The sequence below is a fragment of the Gobius niger genome, assembly GCF_951799975.1.
Source record: "Gobius niger genome assembly, chromosome: 3".
NCBI classification, from domain to species: domain Eukaryota; kingdom Metazoa; phylum Chordata; class Actinopteri; order Gobiiformes; family Gobiidae; genus Gobius; species Gobius niger.
Window position 1 is genome coordinate 27,557,910 of NC_136854.1, and position 24,386 is coordinate 27,582,295.

The 24,386-nt window shown below is 42.2% G+C and overlaps 2 protein-coding genes across 2 annotated transcripts; both read left to right on the forward strand.

The window, feature by feature from the left end:
* Window positions 1–432: 432 nt before the first annotated feature.
* On the forward strand, window positions 433–5,118 carry LOC306960702 (meteorin-like protein). The gene is made up of 5 exons (XM_079553178.1): window positions 433–1,282; window positions 1,942–2,125; window positions 2,434–2,656; window positions 4,151–4,210; window positions 4,493–5,118. Exons 1-5 carry the CDS (start codon window positions 1,188–1,190, stop codon window positions 4,807–4,809), a joined length of 879 nt encoding a protein of 292 aa, XP_079409304.1. The 5' UTR covers window positions 433–1,187; the 3' UTR covers window positions 4,810–5,118.
* A 12,170-nt stretch (window positions 5,119–17,288) lies between these two features.
* Window positions 17,289–24,069, forward strand: LOC306961072 (polymeric immunoglobulin receptor-like). Its single transcript, XM_079553683.1, has 9 exons — window positions 17,289–17,372; window positions 17,613–17,939; window positions 18,011–18,325; window positions 18,992–19,300; window positions 21,498–21,806; window positions 23,135–23,200; window positions 23,343–23,456; window positions 23,539–23,594; window positions 23,837–24,069. The coding sequence occupies exons 1-9, from the start codon at window positions 17,339–17,341 to the stop codon at window positions 23,966–23,968; spliced, it is 1,662 nt and encodes a 553-aa protein (XP_079409809.1). The 5' UTR covers window positions 17,289–17,338; the 3' UTR covers window positions 23,969–24,069.
* Window positions 24,070–24,386: the final 317 nt, after the last annotated feature.

The following is a 24,386-nucleotide window of genomic DNA, read 5'->3' on the forward strand; positions in this document are numbered from 1 at the left end:
ATCAATCCAAAAGTCTTCGTGAAAATACTTATTTACAAATGAAGCACTGATGTTAGCTAATTGTGTTAGAGAGTAACTGATGATTAGAACACCCTCATGCAATTATGCTAGCACTGCAGAAAACAAAATACAAAATATCGGATTGCAATACCAAGTACTTTATCAAGTATATACTTTCAATATCAGTGTCTGGAGGCATTTTTATCATGCACTCCTTTGTTTTCCAGTAACAGTTACATCACTGCACTTTTCAATAATAACACTTCAATAAATGTCAAATGGCATTTGGTTTATTAACTTCGGATACATGTTAAGGTAAATATATTACTTATCATAATTACTCATAATAATAACTCATTATAATAATAACTATAACTAATAATAATAACTGTATAATTAGAATAATATTATTTTGTGAGGGTGAGCACTGAAGTTGCGTAAGGTAGTTTGTTGTTTGGAAAGGGCCACAGGGTGATTCTGTTGGTATTTCTCGAAATGCACAACATTGCTCTGGCTGTCTGGGGGAATGTGACGAGTTGGTACCATCACCACAGCGGCTGTTTTCTCACGGGAAAACCAGCCAGGCGTTTGAGTCCGTATGACTTTCAGGTTCCCTCACAAAATGCAGTCTTGTTGTAGACTGTGTAGGCCTTATTGTTTAATAATACTTTGATAAGTGGTTTCGCAGTGACAGTAAAACAAAGCTGATTTATAAACATGTAGCAAATGCGAGTCTTGTTTTGCGCGCTGCTCGGGTTTCACTTTTTTAATGCCATACATCTGGTCCTTTCGCGAACCTCAAGTCTTTTATGAAACATGTGAGAGGGCTCTGCGTGTATCCATGCACTGTGCGTAAACCCCCGCTGCTATCCAGGGTCAGTGGGAGGAGGCCTTGGGCGGGTTTTGGAGAAAGCGCACGCGTCTCACTCACGCAGACTCAGCTGTTGGCACGCGCTCCTGCTGGTGACGTGAGGCAGAGCTCGAGGCAGGTTTTAAACAGCTCCTGCTGCTGTGCGCGCAGCAGTTCTCTGTCACAGTTCTATCAATATGTCCTCTCCCCAGAGGACGTGGACAGACTGAGCGTTATGCAGGATTTATAGCGTTGAAGGACGCAGCTCCGTTTGAGAAAGTAGCGCACGGCGCGCTCGTGTGCGGGGTTTGGTGAAGGACCAGGCGGTAACACGAGCATGTCTGAGGGGTGGACTGCGCACTGGGTCACGGCTCTGCTCTTCTGTCGCGCAGTGGCCCAGTACTCCAGCGATCAATGCAACTGGCGAGGAAGGTGAGCAAGAAACTTTTCTACAACTTTCACCAGGCCAGTGCCAAGTCAAGTCATTGTATTTACAAATGAATAATCAAACAAAGTGACCGAAGTGTGTTCCAGCAAAGAATGGTAAATGGTCTCAACTTATATAGCGCTTTTCCACCTACATTAGGCACTCAAAGCGCTTTACAGCAAGGATCCACTCACCCATTCATACTCTCATTCATACACCAATGTATGCAGACACTGGGGGCAATGTGGGTGAAGTGTCTTGCCCAAGGACACAACGACAATGTGCACTTTCAGGAGATGGGATTCGAACCCCCGACCTTCCGATCATGAGACGACCCGCTCTACCATCTGCGCCACTGTCCAGGGTATTTCTTCGGGGTAGATAGTCTTTTGAATACTCTAAATTACCTTCACTTTTATGCCACAGCAAGGTCTCAGTTCTAACTATCTTAAGTTAATAGAGCTCGTGTCGCCTTTGTTCAATGCATTGGCTTTGAATGTTGTATTTTGACAATTAGTAAAGGACCAATATCATTACAGCTTTGTTACAAACTCTATGTGACTATTATTCACTTGTAATCACACTTAATGATCCTCATTTAGGATATACACTTATCGATATAGGCCTATATAATCAAGATTATATCATTTGTGTTCCTTTGCAGTGGTCTGAGCCATGAGCATCACCGGCGGGACGTGGAGCAGGTGTACCTCCGTTGTTCACAGGGCTCATTGGAGTGGCTCTATCCCACTGGAGCCATCATCATATATCTGCGCTCAAACTCTGAGCCGCAGTCAGGGCATGAGACTGGCTTTCATGCATGCATTAAGCCCCGCTCCGATTCCAAGGTACACATTGCCCTCAGGTTTTTAGTTTTATGGTTCACCAAAATAGAGAAACATTGCACATTTTTATGAAATTATTGAATGAACACCAGTGCCATGGGGATTCTCAGTACAAGTTTTAGGCTAATGGAGGAACCTTGAGTATCTGGATAGATCCATCACAAACACAGGGAGAACACAGACCTTTTTATCATTAAATCAAACTCAGGGACGGTCTTTGTTTACAAGAAAATTGCCTGATTTTACTAAAGTTCCTAATACTATTATTTTCCAAATCAAGCTGTCTTTTACAACTATTCATTCCTATGTAGGGGTCTCATATATATTTGGAGCGAGCGGGTGAGCTTAAGCTGCTGCTGACAGAGGAACAGCAGGCCCAGAGCGCAGTGCACTGCTTCAGCCTGGCACAGGGGGCGCTGTTTGTGGAGGCGGCTGCTCACACCGACATCAGCCGGAGGATCACTGCCTTTCAGTATGAACTGGTGCCCAATCACCCAGGGGTGCATATGTACCCTTATCTCCACCAGGAGCAAGGTGAGTTACTGTCGATGGGTTTCATTGTAATTCTGATGTTTGTTTGTAAATGTGGAGTTAATGAGAAATCAGTGTTGATAGGGTTAAGGCTGTGCTTTTACAGTGACCACCAATCTCAAGCCCTGTGTTATAGAGGGTATGCACACAAGTTCTTTTCACTCTAAACGGAACAACATTCAACAACCCAGAATGTCATCTGCATACATAACTTCTAAACTGGTCTTAAAGGAGCATTATGCAGCATTTTATGTGAAAAAAAAAAACCAAACTGGATATTTGTGCATAATTGACCTATAGGTGACCCAATGGCTGGGGTGGGTGGTTAAATGGCGCCTTTACTTCCCATCACAGTGGCCTCTACAACAACCCAAATAAAAAAAGTTGCATGATGCACCTTTAAAATGGCTTATTCTCTGTGTCAATGTGAACAATCTGTTGGTGGTTGGTCATGTCTGAGCACCTTAATTGAACATAGTCATTCATTAACCTTATTATAAGAAGATGAAGTAAAGTAAATAGCTTCATTTATGGTTAATTGTAGGGCACAGTCATATCTCAACCATTTTGTATTACTTCTTAGTTCCCAGAATGTCTTTATATGGGACAGTTTGCAGCACTTTATCGTCCCACACCTCCATGATGCTTTTCTCCGCCCCTCCCCCGCCTCACTCCCACACTTTCTTGTGGACTGAGCCAGACATATGAAAACAAGCAGGCAAATCATAGGTCACCTCAGGGTCAACCACACTGGCCCAATCATCTCAGAGCTGTCAATCAAGAGCAGAGGTCTCCCTGGCCTAAAACGGGCATTTTGGGTCACCCACACGTATGAGCCTGCTGAGGGCGGCTCAGCGGAAGCCTGGCTTATAGCCGTAAAGGTCTCTCTGTTTGTGTCTGGCACTTTTTATTGCTGTTTTAGAGCGACCTAGGTCAAAGATCAGTCCACTGATTATAGCTCACCTGCTCTTCTCATTCACCGTCATTGTGCTTTGATGTGTCCTCAAAAACACTTCATTGAAGAGTTCAAGTGACCATACTCAAACCTTTTTCAATATGTGGCTCAGGAAAAAATCTCACCTCTTCTATGGACTATAGCAACTGGTTAGTTCCTAAACTTCTAAAGTTGAATTATCTCATAACCATAACAGAAATTAGAACAGGCAGCTTCTGGTATCCAGCAAAAAAATGGTGCTCATGGAAGGAGGCAATGGAATGTGCAGAGAAAAATCAGGTCCAGACACTCAGATTTTGCAAAAGTAGAAAAGGTTTTATTTATGGGCCAGAAACATTAAAAAGCACATCAACGCGTGTCGGCTTGCGCCTTCGTCAGGGTGACATAACCATGTTTAAAGCAATTTTCAAACGTTAATTCACCAGAGCCTAAAGTAAGAAACTTTAGCTACTTCTCAATCAAGAGTTTAGTAATGTAAAGCTTGTACTGCAAAACACTCATGAGAGGAAAGTCACAGTCGCTCTTGTGCTTTTTTTTTATAGTTGCATGTAAACCTTGCTCAGATGAAGAGCTCCTTATGGCCGTGTGCACCAGTGACTTTGGTAAGTACTCGGCTTACGCTATCTGTACATGGCATGTTTACTACTGTATTTCTGACATAAATTAGATTGAAAGGTAATGAAATAATTCTTTACTTTTTTTGTTAATTGTCTTGAGTGGTAATTTATGAGAACTTATGTTACACTATTTATATTTTCTCCTCAAACACAATCCCATATTTGAATTGAACTGTTGAATGAATCAATCATAATCATAGACACCTGATAATATTAAAATGATAGTGTCTTGACTTACGTATAACACTGCCTCTCCTGGTCTTTCAGTGGGCGTTGGTGTGTTCCACAGTGCCGCCCCCGTCTCAGACTCTCACTCAGAGGCTGTGGTGGCCCTGAAGCGACTGCTGCGACAGAAGAGCAATTTGTTCGTGTGGGCCGGGGGCAGAGGGCGCAGCTGGACAGGACGGGTGCGTGTGCCCGCAAAGTGCCCCCTACTTCCTCAGAGAGATCAGTACCTTCTGACTGGGTCTGTTCACTTTGGAGAGGCCTGGCTCAGCTGTGCACCTCGATACAGGGACTTCCTGGATCTGTATGAGAGCGCTCATGAAGCAGGAACAAATCCCTGTGAAGTCGATGTTTACTGATCAACATGTCTGGATACGGGAGAACAGAAGCACGTTTGTCTTACTGAAAGAGACGGTTTTCTACAATGTTTCTTAATGACGTCAGAGGATGTTTTAAATGGTCTTAAACTAGTCCACTCTGGTTTTCAGTGACCAGAGACACTCTTAAAAGTGTTAAATGGAGTGACTGTTTATGGAGAAAAATGCTTCTCGTGTGGTCATTTTTATAAATGAATGCCTGCTTTGTAAAAAGCTTTTATGTAAAAATGGAAGTGTTCTTCTGACAGAAGTGAGATATATGAAGCTCTGTGAGTCTTCAGTTCTTAAAGTGTGTGGTTTTATATTGAAAATAATAAATACCTATTGAAACATTATTATTTACTTAATTATCTTGGTAATATGTTGGTGGGCAGTGAAGCGTAAACTGAGGTGAATGACCCTAAACTGTGTGGAGTGATGCCTTTGCTTTCCTCAGGAAGAGCAAGAATGGAAGGAATGTCTCCTCCCACAAAAACACAGATCCAAGTGTGCTGCTGCTGTGCAATAATGCCTAAGCATCTGTATTAACTTATTATGGCTTTCTGTTTGGTGTTATACAATGTAGGCTATATGTATTTTGTTGATATAGATTGACTAATAGGGTAACGCTTTAGAATACGGCCCGGTAATTAACAGGTAATTACGGTGGTATATCCCTGGTACTTACAGAGGTAATTAACAGGTAATTACGGTGGTACATCCCTGGTACTTACAGAGGTAATTAACAGGTAATTACGGTGGTACATTCCTGGTACTTACAGAGGTAATTAACAGGTAATTACGGTGGTACATCCCTGGTACTTACAGAGGTAATTAACAGGTAATTAAGGTGGTACATCTCTGTTACTTACAGAGGTAATTAACAGGTAATTACGGTGGTACATCTCTGGTACTTACAGAGGTAATTAACAGGTAATTACGGTGGTACATCTCTGGTACTTACAGAGGTAATTAACAGGTAATTACGGTGGTACATCCCTGGTACTTACAGAGGTAATTAACAGGTAATTACGGTGGTACATCCCTGGTACTTACAGAGGTAATTACTATGTAGTTGCAGCAGTACATTCCTGGTAATTACAGAGGTGTGTTTAGGTAACTTAAGTGGTAGTAACTAGGTACTTTTAGTGGTAAGACCTAGACCATCAGTGATATATTGTAAGAATGGGTTTATGTAGGTTATGATAGCTGGTACTGATATGATGGTTGCTTATGATTATGATGACTTTGTGAATAAACAAAAAGTAATACATTTAATAACACATGAGTCTCTTTATTTTGATGAAAACACAGAGAAAGCAAGAAAAACATTTATACATTTATTACATTTTGGTATACATTCTCCTACATAGGTTTTCCCATACAGGCAAATAATCTGTATTTACATCCCTGGACTTTCATGTACAAATGACTGTAGTTAACCAGTAATTAATACAGCAACCCCAAAGACTTACCAGTTAAAACACTTGTAATTACCAGGTATTTAACACAACTCACGGGCCGTATTCTAAAGCGAGACAAAGCTGGTAACTACCAAGGACTTACCAGTTACAACACTTGTAATTACCAGGTAACTAACACAACTCACGGGCCGTATTCTAAAGCGAGACAAAGCTGGTAACTACCAAGGACTTACCAGTTACAACACTTGTAATTACCAGGTAATTAACACAACTCACGGGCCGTATTCTAAAGCGAGACAAAGCTGGTAACTACCAAGGACTTACCAGTTACAACACTTGTAATTACCAGGTAATTAACACAACTCACGGGCCGTATTCTAAAGCGAGACAAAGCTGGTAACTACCAAGGACTTACCAGTTACAACACTTGTAATTACCAGGTAATTAACACAACTCACGGGCCGTATTCTAAAGTGAGACAAAGCTGGTAACTACCAAGGACTTACCAGTGACAACACTTGTAATTACCAGGTAATTAACACAACTCACGGGCCGTATTCTTAAGTGAGACAAAGCTGGTAACTACCAAGGACTTACCAGTGACAACACTTGTAATTACCAGGTAATTAACACAACTCACGGGCCGTATTCTAAAGCGAGAAAAAGCTGGTAACTATAGGGACTTACCAGTGACAACACTTGTAATTACCAGGTAATTAACACAACTCACGGGCCGTATTCTAAAGCGAGACAAAGCTGGTAACTATAGGGACTTACCAGTTACAACACTTGTAATTACCAGGTAATTAACACAACTCACGGGCCGTATTCTAAAGCGAGACAAAGCTGGTAACTACCAAGGACTTACCAGTTACAACACTTGTAATTACCAGGTAATTAACACAACTCACGGGCCGTATTCTAAAGCGAGACAAAGCTGGTAACTACCAAGGACTTACCAGTTACAACACTTGTAATTACCAGGTAATTACCACAACTCACGGGCCGTATTCTAAAGCGAGACAAAGCTGGTAACTATAGGGACTTACCAGTAACAACACTTGTAATTACCAGGTAATTAACACAACTCACGGGCCGTATTCTAAAGCGAGACAAAGCTGGTAACTACCAGGGACTTACCAGTTACAACACTTGTAATTACCAGTTAATTAACACAACTCACGGGCCGTATTCTAAAGCGAGACAAAGCTGGTAACTATAGGGACTTACCAGTAACAACACTTGTAATTACCAGGTAATTAACACAACTCACGGGCCGTATTCTAAAGCGAGACAAAGCTGGTATGTCCCAAGACTTACCAGTTACAACAGTTGTAATTACCAGGTAATTAGCAGGTAAGTTTGTAAGCTGTTAAGTTGCATTACTTACCAGTTACATCACTTGTAATTACCAGGGACATTTCAGGATTTTTGACATGGGGCCTCATCTCCTAGTTATCCAGAGTGTTGTTGATTTCTGGAGATATATTTACTTTTTAATTCAAGCAGTCCTTATATTTTAAGAGTTTAGTGGTGCTAGGCTAGTGCTGGGCTAAAATCAACAGCACTCTGGATAATTAGGAAATTATGCCCTATGTCAAAAATCCTGAAAAATCCCTTAAACAGAACTCAGGGGCCATATTCTATATCGAGACAAAGCTGAAAAGTTCCAAGATTTACCAGTTACAACACTTGTAATTACCAGGTAATTAACAGACCTCACGGGCCACCTCACGCGAGACAAAGATGGCAAGTCCGAAGACTTACCAGTTGCAACACCTGTATTTAGCCAGAAATAACGGGCAATTAACAGTAAGGTTAAGTTTTCAACAGGAGTCTCTGAACAACGTGTTCTCAAGATCCTGCCTGCGGGTCCATAAGCCTGGTTTCCATCAACAAAAAACAGCAATTCTTCTTCTGGTTCTGAGGCTTCTTATTTTCTTTGGTAGCCAAGGAGAGGAGCCTGCGATTCCACCGAATGGACTGTGGACTTAAGAACTTCATTCAGTCATCAGTTGTCCTCACACTGGCGGGGTAGATACAGGTGAAGGTTACCTCTGCAATACATAATGTTTATAAAGTAATTGCGTGTTGAACATTATTCTGTTCTAACAGCAGGTGGATAGCATTATCACTTACGTTTGTTTTGACCCATCGGTGTGCCTCTTCTTGGAAGCAGGACCTAAAAAATGTAAGTGGAAGATGTAATTTTAGTTGCAAAGGTTTCTATATTTTAAACTTGTAATGAAGTTCACATAAATACACAGACTATTTTTATTTATTTATTTTGTGTGTGTGTGTGTGTGTGTGTGTGTTGGGGGGTCTTGCAATTGTAATCGCAATTGATCACATTTAATCCTGCTTCATTACGTAAATGTATCTTCTGTGAACTATAAGGAGAGTGTTCCTAACGTGTGCACACCTGAACTATGGCAATGCAAAGCTCCAGGTTAGGAACCACTGCTTTAGGCAACAGTTTGTGCTTCCTACTATACATTTAGTCCATCTGTGTCACACACTCACAAATTATTAGGATCCAATTTGTATACACGTGTGCCTTAGTCCATGTAAATGCGACCACATGAAAGAAAATAACCCCCAAATAAGTTTGTCTAGAGCCAGCTAAATGCTTCAGTGAAATTAAAATAACAAACAGCTTTAGCAAGTGCATTACATTTACTCACTTTTAAAGTGAAGAGCTGAGAATCTTTCAGGGAATGCTTCTCATCGTCACATGGAAAATGGTCCAAATCTACACGGCGCTTCTAATGTCAGTGCACGAGCGGCCTCAGGTCTACTGTAACAAAACTTTTAACAACATGCACATGTGTAAATACTTTAGTCATAGATGACTGAGTCTTTGTCAAAGTGTGTGCTTCATTTCCCTGCATTATTCTTTTCCGCATAATGCACGACATACTGGTGGATACTGGAAAGCCTTCATGTCTTCATCCTCACAGGCCTTTAGATCACAGTACCTTCTCTGGTATTTGTAAAATGGACAAACAGGATACTGAGGTGAGGACACTTAACCTTCCCACAACTATTGCAAAAGTCACTTTACCGTCTTCTTTGTGCATATCACTGAATTCCAATGTAGTAAGATGTTGTTGCTAGAGATGATTCTCTAGTTGTGCAGACCCTGGAGACAATGTGGGGGAAGTGTCTTGCCCAAGGGCACAACAGCAGCATGTACCTGTGGGAGCTGGGGTCATCTAGGTAAAAAGGAGAGAGTAAAGAATTAGCCCCATTCCCATTTGTGACAGTTTTATGTCAAACACCAAAAGAAACTGTCCTTTTTCTTAAATTAATTCCAATAGAATTCTCAGATTAAATTAAACAGATAAATGTAATGCACAGGGATGGCCTGGTCAACCAGCTGCTCTTGCTTTCTGCTCAAAGACAAGAGTATCTGGGACTTTTCTCACAGCCAATCATTCAACACATTTTATAAATCGATCCAATCAGAGACGCCAGTTTGTAAATGAAGACTCTCAAATCACATCGCATTCAGAACAAACTTTATCACTCCTGTTACCTGTAATTAAAATAATTAAGCGTTTTTCCTGATTTGACACAAGATGAGAGCAATATTTGACAATTAAGTGTAGTGGGATGGGTCGGCAATGGCATGTTCTCCAGATTACATGTTTCTCCCATCCTGCGATCAATCTACACATTTGTGTGTGAATTGGAGAAGCGCGTTAGCTCGCTGGCTCAAGATCCAGTGCAAGCAGGAAAAAGAGGCAAAAGAAACCCCAAAACACAACAAACAGATCTCAGAATCGATTTGATTCTACATTATCTTAAAAAGGGACCATTGTACTCGTTTATATTCCATCCTTTAAGGCCCCGTTTATTTTGGATCAGCACTTTTACTCAAAGATAATTTTAGAATCATTTCTTGCTTAAGCCCTAAGAAGTATCACGGAGTTAAATTCTCAAAACTCTGCCTGTTTGCGCCTCTGCTGCGCCTCTGCACAGACGGAGGGGGGCAGGGGCGGGCGGAGCGTCTCGGTGCTGGTGTTACGTTGAGGGGCAGACAGCGTTTAGGATTTATGGAGACAATGCTGAAAACAGCGATATTAACGTTACTTGCACTTTACAGAGGCTAATTGCGTGCATATTTAATTAGGTCCTCGCGGTCATTTGTAAGGATTTTTCTTGTAAGACTCGGGCGGATGTGCGTCACGGTCGCCGTTTTAAAAAATGAGCGGGAAAGGTCAGACGCTACGCTTTATCGACTAACAGTACAGTCTGAAGCATAAATAATTCTCCTGGGTCAAACTACCTGCAAACGGAAGTCAGAAATATCATTTCGTTGGATATTAATGAAGTATATTACCTTATTTCGGTGGCTTAGGTGGTCTACGTTGCTTCACTTCAGCTCCCACAGCAGCGCACTGCGGCTGCGCAGAACCAAAACGTAACTCCATCCGAGGTACGCAAGCGTCATGACGTCATGACGCTCGCGTCCACAGACTCCACACGGCGCTGAAGAGCGTAGATCTGCAGTCTGAATAAGGTACTATGCTTTATTAATATCCAACGAAATGACATGTCTGACTTTAGTTTGCAGGTAGTTTGACACAGGAGAATTATTTATGCTTCAGACTGTACTGTTAGTCGATAAAGTCTGACCTTTCCCGCTCATTTTTTTTAAACGGCGACCGTGACGCACATCCGCCCGAGTCTTACAAGAAAAATCCTTACAAATGACCGCGAGGACCTAATTAAATATGCACGCAATTAGCCTCTGTAAAGTGCAAGTAACGTTAATATCGCTGTTTTCAGCATTGTCTCCATAAATCCTAAACGCTGTCTGCCCCTTAACGTAACACCAGCACCGAGACGCTCCGCCCGCCCCTGCCCCCCTCCGTCTGTGCAGAGGCGCAAACAGGCAGAGTTTTGAGAATTTAACTCCGTGATACTTCTTAGGGCTTAAGCAATAAATGATTCTAAAATGATCTTTGAGTAAAAGTGCTGATCCAAAATAAACAGTATAAAACTGCTGTATGGGCCTTAAAGGATGGAATATAAACGAGTACAATGGTCCCTTTTTAAGATAATGTAGAATCAAATCGATTCTGAGATCTGTTTGTTGTGTTTTGGGGTTTCTTTTGCCTCTTTTTCCTACTTGCACTGGATCTTGAGCCAGCGAGCTAACGCGCTTCTCCAATTCACACACAAATGTGTAGATTGATCGCAGGATGGGAGAAACATGTAATCTGGAGAACATGCCATTGCCGACCCATCCCACTACACTTAATTGTCAAATATTGCACTCATCTTGTGTCAAATCAGGAAAAACGCTTAATTATTTTAATTACAGGTAACAGGAGTGATAAAGTTTGTTCTGAATGCGATGTGATTTGAGAGTCTTCATTTACAAACTGGCGTCTCTGATTGGATCGATTTATAAAATGTGTTGAATGATTGGCTGTGAGAAAAGTCCCAGATACTCTTGTCTTTGAGCAGAAAGCAAGAGCAGCTGGTTGACCAGGCCATCCCTGTGCATTACATTTATCTGTTTAATTTAATCTGAGAATTCTATTGGAATTAATTTAAGAAAAAGGACAGTTTCTTTTGGTGTTTGACATAAAACTGTCACAAATGGGAATGGGGCTAATTCTTTACTCTCTCCTTTTTACCTAGATGACCCCAGCTCCCACAGGTACATGCTGCTGTTGTGCCCTTGGGCAAGACACTTCCCCCACATTGTCTCCAGGGTCTGCACAACTAGAGAATCATCTCTAGCAACAACATCTTACTACATTGGAATTCAGTGATATGCACAAAGAAGACGGTAAAGTGACTTGTGCAATAGTTGTGGGAAGGTTAAGTGTCCTCACCTCAGTATCCTGTTTGTCCATTTTACAAATACCAGAGAAGGTACTGTGATCTAAAGGCCTGTGAGGATGAAGACATGAAGGCTTTCCAGTATCCACCAGTATGTCGTGCATTATGCGGAAAAGAATAATGCAGGGAAATGAAGCACACACTTTGACAAAGACTCAGTCAGAATGTAAGTAGATTTGAGTAAGGTTTAATTTGTTTACCTCTCATCTATGACTAAAGTATTTACACATGTGCATGTTGTTAAAAGTTTTGTTACAGTAGACCTGAGGCCGCTCGTGCACTGACATTAGAAGCGCCGTGTAAATTAGGACCATTTTCCATGTGACGATGAGAAGCATTCCCTGAAAGATTCTCAGCTCTTCACTTTAAAAGTGAGTAAATGTAATGCACTTGCTAAAGCTGTTTGTTATTTTAATTTCACTGAAGCATTTAGCTGGCTCTAGACAAACTTATTTGGGGGTTATTTTCTTTCATGTGGTCGCATTTACATGGACTAAGGCACACGTGTATACAAATTGGATCCTAATAATTTGTGAGTGTGTGACACAGATGGACTAAATGTATAGTAGGAAGCACAAACTGTTGCCTAAAGCAGTGGTTCCTAACCTGGAGCTTTGCATTGCCATAGTTCAGGTGTGCACACGTTAGGAACACTCTCCTTATAGTTCACAGAAGATACATTTACGTAATGAAGCAGGATTAAATGTGATCAATTGCGATTACAATTGCAAGACCCCCCAACACACACACACACACACACACACAAAATAAATAAATAAAAATAGTCTGTGTATTTATGTGAACTTCATTACAAGTTTAAAATATAGAAACCTTTGCAACTAAAATTACATCTTCCACTTACATTTTTTAGGTCCTGCTTCCAAGAAGAGGCACACCGATGGGTCAAAACAAACGTAAGTGATAATGCTATCCACCTGCTGTTAGAACAGAATAATGTTCAACACGCAATTACTTTATAAACATTATGTATTGCAGAGGTAACCTTCACCTGTATCTACCCCGCCAGTGTGAGGACAACTGATGACTGAATGAAGTTCTTAAGTCCACAGTCCATTCGGTGGAATCGCAGGCTCCTCTCCTTGGCTACCAAAGAAAATAAGAAGCCTCAGAACCAGAAGAAGAATTGCTGTTTTTTGTTGATGGAAACCAGGCTTATGGACCCGCAGGCAGGATCTTGAGAACACGTTGTTCAGAGACTCCTGTTGAAAACTTAACCTTACTGTTAATTGCCCGTTATTTCTGGCTAAATACAGGTGTTGCAACTGGTAAGTCTTCGGACTTGCCATCTTTGTCTCGCGTGAGGTGGCCCGTGAGGTCTGTTAATTACCTGGTAATTACAAGTGTTGTAACTGGTAAATCTTGGAACTTTTCAGCTTTGTCTCGATATAGAATATGGCCCCTGAGTTCTGTTTAAGGGATTTTTCAGGATTTTTGACATAGGGCATAATTTCCTAATTATCCAGAGTGCTGTTGATTTTAGCCCAGCACTAGCCTACCACCACTAAACTCTTAAAATATAAGGACTGCTTGAATTAAAAAGTAAATATATCTCCAGAAATCAACACTCTGGATAACTAGGAGATGAGGCCCCATGTCAAAAAATCCTGAAATGTCCCTGGTAATTACAAGTGATGTAACTGGTAAGTAATGCAACTTAACAGCTTACAAACTTACCTGCTAATTACCTGGTAATTACAAGTGTTGTAACTGGTAAGTCTTGGGACATACCAGCTTTGTCTCGCTTTAGAATACGGCCCGTGAGTTGTGTTAATTACCTGGTAATTACAAGTGTTGTAACTGGTAAGTCCCTATAGTTACCAGCTTTGTCTCGCTTTAGAATACGGCCCGTGAGTTGTGTTAATTACCTGGTAATTACAAGTGTTGTAACTGGTAAGTCCTTGGTAGTTACCAGCTTTGTCTCGCTTTAGAATACGGCCCGTGAGTTGTGTTAATTACCTGGTAATTACAAGTGTTGTAACTGGTAAGTCCTTGGTAGTTACCAGCTTTGTCTCGCTTTAGAATACGGCCCGTGAGTTGTGTTAATTACCTGGTAATTACAAGTGTTGTAACTGGTAAGTCCTTGGTAGTTACCAGCTTTGTCTCGCTTTAGAATACGGCCCGTGAGTTGTGTTAATTACCTGGTAATTACAAGTGTTGTAACTGGTAAGTCCTTGGTAGTTACCAGCTTTGTCTCACTTTAGAATACGGCCCGTGAGTTGTGTTAATTACCTGGTAATTACAAGTGTTGTAACTGGTAAGTCCTTGGTAGTTACCAGCTTTGTCTCGCTTTAGAATACGGCCCGTGAGTTGTGTTAATTACCTGGTAATTACAAGTGTTGTAACTGGTAAGTCCTTGGTAGTTACCAGCTTTGTCTCGCTTTAGAATACGGCCCGTGAGTTGTGTTAATTACCTGGTAATTACAAGTGTTGTAACTGGTAAGTCCTTGGTAGTTACCAGCTTTGTCTCGCTTTAGAATACGGCCCGTGAGTTGTGTTAATTACCTGGTAATTACAAGTGTTGTAACTGGTAAGTCTGTGGGGTTGCTGTATTAATTACTGGTTAACTACAGACATTTGTACATGAAAGTCCAGGGATGTAAATACAGATTATTTGCCTGTATGGGAAAACCTATGTAGGAGAATGTATACCAAAATGTAATAAATGTATAAATGTTTTTCTTGCTTTCTCTGTGTTTTCATCAAAATAAAGAGACTCATGTGTTATTAAATGTATTACTTTTTGTTTATTCACAAAGTCATCATAATCATAAGCAACCATCATATCAGTACCAGCTATCATAACCTACATAAACCCATTCTTACAATATATCACTGATGGTCTAGGTCTTACCACTAAAAGTACCTAGTTACTGCCATTTAAGTTACCTAAACACACCTCTGTAATTACCAGGAATGTACCACTGCAACTACATAGTAATTACCTCTGTAAGTACCAGGGATGTACCACCGTAATTACCTGTTAATTATCTCTGTAGGTACCAGGGATGTACCACCGTAATTACCTGTTAATTACCTCTTTAAGTACCAGGGATGTACCACCGTAATTACCTGTTAATTACCTCTGTAAGTACCAGGGATGTACCACCGTAATTACCTGTTAATTACCTCTGTAAGTACCAGGGATGTACCACCGTAACTACCTGTTAATTACCTCTGTAAGTACCAGGGATGTACCACCGTAATTACCTGTTAATTACCTCTGTAAGTACCAGGGATGTACCACCGTAATTACCTGTTAATTACCGGGCCGCATTCTAAAGCGTTACCAATAAGGGAAACTAATATTTACTAAACAAAACAACAGGCCGTTTTTCTCCCTAATGTTTAACGAGAGGGACTTCTATATATAACGTGTCTCAGTTTTGTGCACGCTGTTGTGTGTTTGTCTTGGGGCGCAGCCTGAGGGACCACAACACACGCGCCCTGCACACTGCCAACATACAAATATACCGCAGCGCAGAAACCCAACCCGCAGGCTCTACACCCCCTGGTAACCCGCTCTGGCACCGGCCCAGGGCCCTCTGGCATCCCCGCTAATTCGGGACACACTTGACTGCACGGGGACTTCATGGTAACCTTTCAATGGGAGGCTGGCGCGCGCGCGATATGGAAACAGTTGAGACGCACAGCTGCGCGAGTCAGCTGGAGACGCTGAGCTTAGGGGAAATACACGCGCGCCTAAGGCCATATTTATCCAACGATGGCACTGTCCTTTAGCCTCGTGCCATGCGGTGGTCAGGGCTGGGCTTGTGGTGACTGGACTCTGCATGTTAAGTTAAAGAGTGCTTGCAGAGGCATGGACTTGTTTTAAACTTGCAGATCATTTGTCTAACGGAATGTCACATGATCCACACAGAATGTTTTTAGTTCAAGCACAGCTACAAGCTTCTACATGCAGATACACAAGGCCTATGTTAAGGTCTGAGTGCCCTCTCGTGGGGATAAATTGTAATATCTAGATATTTGCAATAGCATAAACTCTAAGAAGATGCTCTGCTAAAAATCTCCAAATATATCTGACTGTCAAAAGCATTTCCATTAAATTCTACATAGCAGGGCACACATGTTCGTAAATGAACAAGAGGCATAGACAGTTTCATTAAGAAAACTGTAGTAGGCTAATTCATTTATTTACGTTGTGTTGAGTTCAATAAATTAGGCAAAGCAAGGCAAGTTTATTTGTAGAGCACAATTCATACACAAGGCAATTCAAAGTGCTTCACAGTTGCATAAATACAAGAAAACAAATAGAATCAATAAAAAACATCAACATAAAATTAATCAATTACAGTAAAAGGCGAGAGTGCAGATAAAATACTTTCAGTCATATGCATCGGTAAAAAGAACTGTTTTCAGCCTGGATTTGAATTATTTAAATTTTATTTAGTTGCGTCATTCAAGTACCCTGAAAATAATTCAGTTCTCACGTTTGTTGTGACACACATGAGCACGATTGTTCCTCATTTAGTGGTCATGAACACAAATGGGTTGACCACAGGTGAGGCAACAACCCAGGCGAGATGGGTACAAGGCCTTTACTGCCTGGATCAAAACACACACTTACTTTTTCTTTTTTCTTTTATTGTCCTATATATTGAAATTTTAGGCTACTTAAACATGCATGAGTGAAGCAAGACACTCTTTAAATGTTTTTTTTTTTTGGTAAAGAAACATATTTGTTGTAGAAATCAGTTACAGTGTAGCCTTATATTATTATAGTGTCCATGGTTTCTTCTCATGTCATTTTCCCTGAGAGGTTTAGGTGTAGTGAGTGTTTTTGTAATCCATATCAGTGCAACATCTAATAGATTTTCGTTTCCCATTACAATGAAAAGAGGAAGCCACTAAATTAAAATGTTAGGTGTGGTCCAAACTCATTCTTAACTTTCCAAACATACTGTATTTGTAGCAGCCCAATTCTTCATAGGGGCAGATTTCTAGGTATGTTGCAGGGTCCGCTTTCACAGAAATGGCAGAAAACTACCCTGCAAGTTTGTAAAGTGATACAAATGTTTGGGACGCAGTGTTTTTACCACAAATGTCTGAGTTTACAGGAGGCCAGTACCCTTATTTATTACATGAGCTAAGTGTCAAGGCGAAACCGGAAGTAGCACCCGGCCTCGAGCTGAGATCACTGAAAGGTGGAAGTGAGACTCTCACCCACACACACACTTGAGATTATTCATTTTTAATTTTCTCTTTCCAGTATGCGGACCTCACGGGAACTGCTCTTCAGTCTCTGTAAGTTTTTTTCTATATTATATGAATTTAAAATGCTAGGATTTTTGGATGGGATCACCACCAATAAATTAAAACAAATTATAAGAAATTTGCTCTGCACATTGTATCAAAAATAAACTTAAACAACTTAAATATGAAATGAATCAAGGCTGAAATAGAAGTGGAAGAGGCTCCTTGTGAATATCAAGTCAATTAATTGTGTGATAATTGATCATGATAAATAGTGTGTGTGTTTGCCAGGTTTTGTGACTTTTGGCACCACTGCTGCATCTGTGGTGCAAGTCTTTGCGTATATTGGGGAAGAAGCCAACGTTTCCTGCTCATACCCGCATGGATATGAGTCGTATGATAAGTACCTGTGCACTGAAAACTGTGGAGGTGACGACGTTCTGGTTACAACCACCCAAGGGACAATGAACAGATACTCAATAAGAGATGACAGGAATAAACAAACATTTACAATCACCATTTCAAATGTTGCACAGTCTGATGCTGGAAAGTACTGGTGCGCGGTGAGTAGGACTGGGAAGGACATTTACACTGAAGTGAAATTGCAAGTACAGCCAGGTAATGAAACTGATAATGCTCCATGCAACAGCCACATCTGTGCAAAACTTAATTATTGTTTGTTTTGTTAGATGTGTGTTGTGACGGTGTCCAAAGCGTCCAGGCTTATGAAAGCGACAGAGTCTCCATGACCTGTTCGTACAGGCCCGAGCTCGTCAACAGTTTCAAATACATGTGCAGAGGATCGCACCGCTCTACATGTCGCCAACAGGCTCTGGTCACTACCAACACGCAGCAAAACGAACGGTTCAAGTTCGGACAAACACAAAGTGAGTTCACCGTGGAACTCACGGGCGTCACAAAACAAGATGCAGGATCGTACCTCTGCGGGGTCCAAGGAGACAACGACTTCGATGTGTTTTCTCGTGTTGACCTGACAGTGAAAGGTGAGATAACATTATGAGACGCTAAAACTTCATACATTTGTACAGCTTTGATAAAGGATTAGCAAATGCTCAATCTTTTCATCATGTATTGCGGCTTCCAAACTAACCTTATAGCCACAGAGAGAATGAGTTCTATGGCTTGCAACTTTGTGAAGCGCAAGGAGGCTATGGTTACAAATATGCTGAAAAGTTAGATTTTGGTGCATTTATTGATTGACTGCGGAATCTGATGAAATGAAGAAAAACAGATGAAAAAATTGATAATAATGGTGAATGGAATAATGGGTTGGGCCAACAAACAATTATGGCATCTTAGACCTGACCGCTCTCATCTGGGCCCGAGGTCAGTGCGCGCCTTTACACTCACACTCACCTCACACTATGTCAATGTGTGACCCCACCTCAGCAGCACACGTACACACAAACACACAGATATGTTTCCTTCACAAAACATCATTTTTTTAAGCACAAAAATAGAGATTGGCTTCCTTACTTAAAAGGATATTGCACAGTGTTGCTATGGTAACCCACTGCATGTTTTGTTTGATTTTTAAGATGAATTAAGAAGTATCATATATAGGAACAATTCTCATGGTCGATAGTATGTAGCCTTTTGGAATGATTGCATCTCCCTCTGAAAGATGACACTTTCTCTCTCTTTGTCAGAATGGTGCTGTGTGAACTCACGTGAGGCCAAGGGTTTACTGGGGCAGTCAGTGACGCTGCAGTGCCCATATCCTGCAGAGCACAGGTCCAACAGGAAGTTCCTCTGTAAGGGAGAGCACAGGAACACGTGTAAGACTGTGGTGACCAGCGCAGGACCCACAGACAGGTTCCAGCTGCAGGACGGGCGCTCCTCCTCTTTCTCTGTGACTGTCGCAGGGCTCAGAGAAACTGACGCCGGGACCTACTGGTGTGGCTCTGACTCACAATGGACCCCCGGGAAGCACTACACCAAAGTACAGCTTTCACTGGGTCAGTTTCTTGAATCTATTCATACTGAAATCCATTCTAGTGCAGGCGCATTGAGTTGCCTTGTGTTCGAAATGCGCGGTATAAATAAACATGCTTTGCCGCTTTTACCGGGCGGCTGAGCGGTTAGTGCTCTTGCCTTACAGCAAGAAGGTACCACGTGAGCTAGATTCCCGGACATTCGGTCGGGAGTTGCCTAGCAGCCATTAGCCTGGCTCGGTAATCTGGAGATGGGTCCTCGGCCGCTGTGCTGCGGTCGCCCACTTCTCCTTATGGGTTGCCCCAGTGGCATTGAAGGATGGGTCAAATGCAGAGAACACATTTCCCTACGGGGACAATAAAGTACACCTAAACGTAAACCTAAACCTTACCCACACAACCTGTTGGCAAGAATCTTAAAGAAGATTTTGCCTTCCACACTGAGCAGGGACATGGTGCAGTACAGTGTGATGTCACTTGTGTTCTCCTCCTTGGTACCAAACACCCTCTGTGTGATGCCATTGCTGGGCCACCTTCCCCCTCCGCCACCCTACCCTGATGAATCTCTACAACCTCTCCAGGAGTCTCAGGCAATGTCTATAGACTTTGCATGGCACTCCACTTGGACCTGGGGCTGTGCTGGTACGTGCAGCTCGTACGATGTTCCTGACCTCTGCCAAAGTTGGCTCCTTGATGTTAAACTGGAAGGAGGGTTCTGGTGGTGTGGATTGCACTCTGCAGGTGGGCAGATTTTCCTCTCTTCTTCTGTTGCTGTATGTGTCACTGAGGTACTGGTTGATCTCCTCCTTTGGGCATCCCAGGGTCCCACTTCTGCCTCAGCAGCTGCTTAATAAACAACAAAACCATTCGCTTGCGAGCCTTCTCTCTGCCTCTCCTCCTATGCCACTCAGCCCGTCGCAGAGAGATGAGTTTCTGCCTCAGGATGTTCCGGAGCTCTGTCAGGGCTGGCCTTTCCTCCTCGCTCGCCTGACGGTTACTGACGGTTTAGGGCCTTTCCAGCTCTTTCCTAAGCTGGGAGATCTTGGTCTCATGCCAGTTTGGTCTGATGCTGTTCTGAGCCTTTGGTGATTTGATGCCAAATCTCTCTGCACCAATGCTGATGATTAGTGTGCTCATCAACTGCAGTCACTGATCAACTTCTCCTCTGCATGATGCATTTGGAGTAGCATCAACATCCTTGTCAAACTGCCGCCATGTGTAGCATGTTGAGCCAGGAGGTTCTGGACACTGTGGGGTGACTCTGGTTCCTGCTCCTCCTCCATCTTACCAGGGTCAGTCAGGGGTGGACTGGGACTGAAAAAAGGCCCTGGACTCAGACCAGCCTGGCCCAAATTAGTGTAAATGAGCACTTCCACAAAGACATATTTTAACCTCTTACCCCCCGCCTTAACCGAGCACATTTTCTCCAGTTCGGTTTCACCCAAATCTTCACTTTAGAGCAACAGAGCCACGCCTCATCTGAAAGCTAAGACCTACAAAAGTGATCATAACTTTAGTCACATTTTCTTCACTTTTTGGTTGCATTTTTGTTGCTTTTCCAGCACATTTTTGTTCCGTTTTCATCCTTGTTTTTGTCGCTATTTTTATGCTTTTCTTTTAAGCTTTTAGACTTGGGTAAAGCTCAGTTAAGGCGGGGGGTAAGAGGTTAAGGAGAAAATTGAGAGGCCAGACCAGTGGACCTAGAGCCAGTGGCTCTTCTGTGTTCTTCCAGAATGGACATATGGCCAGTCCACCCCTGGGGTTAGTGCTTAGCACTGGCTTTGTGCGTTGCTCCACTTGCTTCCTCCTTGTGCAACCCATCTTGGCCTGGTAGATCCTCAGGCCTCTAAGGTTCTTACAGCCCTTGCCTCAAAAGCAGGTTGCTGTCGTCGTCGAAAATCCATTGTTTATGTCTGGTACCTGGAAATCCGTCCATTTGGGGTGCTCATCCTCCCCCACTCTCAGGCACCCCTGGGGTATCTTTTTTTAGGGCTTTCTGTAGCAAAGTGTGGTTGCCCACTCAGGGGAGCTGCAGCTCAGGGCACTGGCCTTTACTTGTCACACCTGATTCTGCCGGGTCCGAGCAAAATGGTCAATGTGCCGACATCTTTGACCAAAGCAATGCAGTTAAACCCCATGTTGACCGCTTATCATTTTGGAAACTGGAAACCTTAAAATACATATTTAGTAAATGCTTCTTTTGGGCTCTTGTCTTTGTCAGAGTGGTGCTGTGTGAACTCACGTGAGGCCAAGGGTTTACTGGGGCAGTCAGTGACGCTGCAGTGCCCATACCCTGCAGAGCACAGGTCCAACAGGAAGTTCCTCTGTAAGGGAGAGCACAGGAACACGTGTAAGACTGTGGTGACCAGCGCAGGACCCACAGACAGGTTCCAGCTGCAGGACGAGCGCTCCTCCTCTTTCTCTGTGACTGTCGCAGGGCTCAGAGAAACTGACGCCGGGACCTACTGGTGTGGCTCTGACTCACAATGGACCCCCGGGAAGCACTACACCAAAGTACAGCTTTCACTGGGTCAGTTTCTTGAATCGATTCATACTGAAATCCATGTAGTGCAGGCGCATTGACTTGCCTTGTGTTCGAAATGCGTAGTATAAAGAAACATGCCTTGCCTTGCCTTGCTTTGTAGCTTTTACCGGGTGGCTGAGCGGTTAGTGCTCTTGCCTCACTGCCAGAAGGTACCAGGTGAGTTCGATTCCCAGACACTCTGTGGGGAGTTGCCTAGCTACCATTAGCCTGGCTCGGTATCTGGAGATGGGTCCCAGGCCGCTGCACTGCGGTCGCCCGCTGCTCTTTACGGGTTGCCCCAGTGGCATTGAAGGATGGGTCAAATGCAGAAAACACATTTCCCTAAGGGGACAATAAAGTAGACCTAAACGTAAACCTAAACCTTACCCATACTGAGTATGTTAGTGTTGACTAACTCCTGTGTATAATTTGTATCTGTGTTTGAGTACACCAATATAATAAGTGTGATAAAACACGGGACACAGATCTTTAAAATAAAACATTTCACCCAATAAAAAGAATCAAATACAATCAAGTACCTCAGTAAACAAGAGTCTTTATGGTGAGCAGTCTCGCCTGATTCTGCTGGGAGTGAGACAACACCATTTCATCTCCATATACAGGTGCTGCTGCTTTGCTTTAACTACAAGAGACCAAGTATTAAGTTTGTGCACTTCCAAATGCATTTTGATAACCCATTACAAAAACATCATTGGCAATGCCTAGTTGATCATTTTGCTTATGTATCTGTATTTTACAAACGTTTTGTTCGAGAGAAGTAGCAATGTACTAACCTTTTACTTAGTCAGAACAAAATGGTCAACGTGCCGACATCTTTGACAAAAGCAATGCGGATGGGTTAAACCCCATGTCGCCCGCTTATCATTTTAGAAACTAGAAACCTTAAAATACATATTTAGTAAATGCTTCTTTTGGGCTCTTGTCTTTGTCAGAGTGGTGCTGTGTGAACTCACATGAGGCCAAGGGTTTACTGGGGCAGTCAGTGACGCTGCAGTGCCCATATCCTGCAGAGCACAGGTCCAACAGGAAGTTCCTCTGTAAGGGAGAGCACAGGAACACGTGTAAGACTGTGGTGACCAGTGCAGGACCCACAGACAGGTTCCAGCTGCAGGACGGGCGCTCCTCCTCTTTCTCTGTGACTGTCGCAGGGCTCAGAGAAACTGACGCCGCGACCTACTGGTGTGGCTCTGACTCACAATGGACCCCTGGGAAGCACTACACCAAAGTACAGCTTTCACTGGGTCAGTTAAGTTTATCCTGGGAATTGTGGAGGCAGATCATGAATATTCACATTTACCTTGTCATTCTGACAGAACATTTTAAAAGCACTGTGTCCCCAAAGCAAACCACTAACCCAAGCGGATCGACACTTAGCAAAGGTAGATGTTTATCACACTTCAATGAACCAACACAGACGTCATATAATTAAGTGATGTTTTATTAACAGTTCTACATCAAAACAAAGTTAAAGTATTCAGTAAATAATAATACTGTTATAATACATTTGCTATTTTATCCCAGGTTCTGATGCTGTGATTTCTCATGTGGTAATGTATGTTTTGCCTGGATTGTTGCTGATACTGGTCGTGGTGACTTCAGTCATTGTATACAAATACTCATGTCTCAGAGCACAAGGTATGTGGACCAGCTGTCAGTCATTTTAAACCAAAGTCCAAAATGTTTTTTTTTTTTTTTTACAACAATTTGTGATTTGTAGGAGACAGAGACAGCAACAACATTAGTCGTGCAAAAGAAGATATTGCAGTCAGTGAGGTAAGATCAAACTATAGCAGATGCTTGGTTCAGCAAACTGAAATGGATAGAAATTTGAGAGGGAGAATCTGTGATAGTCACTACCACAGAATTTATGTAGGTGTACATTATAGTATATATTGTTTATATATTGTTTTTGAAAACTTCTATAATAATGAATTTTAGTTGTACTTTAAATAACTCATACAAATATATGTAACACATTGCTACTTGTAGTGATAACGTTCTAAAATGCTTTTCAGCTCTATTGTAACCAGGAAGTTGTGAAAGCAGCAAGGGTTAATGCTGATCGCCATGGCGATGACCGGTGTGTGTCCAAGGATGAGGTCATGTATGAAAACTTCAGCGGTGACAACATCTACAATAACTGTTAACGAGATGTATTTTTGTAATTGTAAATTGTTATTTTTTTGTATAGTTTCCAACTTAAATATTTTTATTAACCTGTATTTTGTTCGTTTCTCAATAAAATTGAAAAGGCTTTTATTGGCATGTTTTCATAGTGGGCACCATTTTGGGTATTTTTAAACTTAGTTCCTCTTAAGATCTTTTGAAAACTTTGTCACACATGACTTGTTCTGCTGACATTAGTATCAAGTAAATTGTGGAAGTGACTAAGTGTCAAAGAGTTTTAAGTTTAAGATTCTGCAGAAACACTACATTTGCTGATATGTGTTGGTGTTGTTGCTAACTGCTTTAGGATTAGGACACTTCATTCATGATTGGATATCTGAGCTGAGGCTCCCCTCGCCTGTATCCCAGCAACAGGAAACAAACAGAGTTTGGGACAGT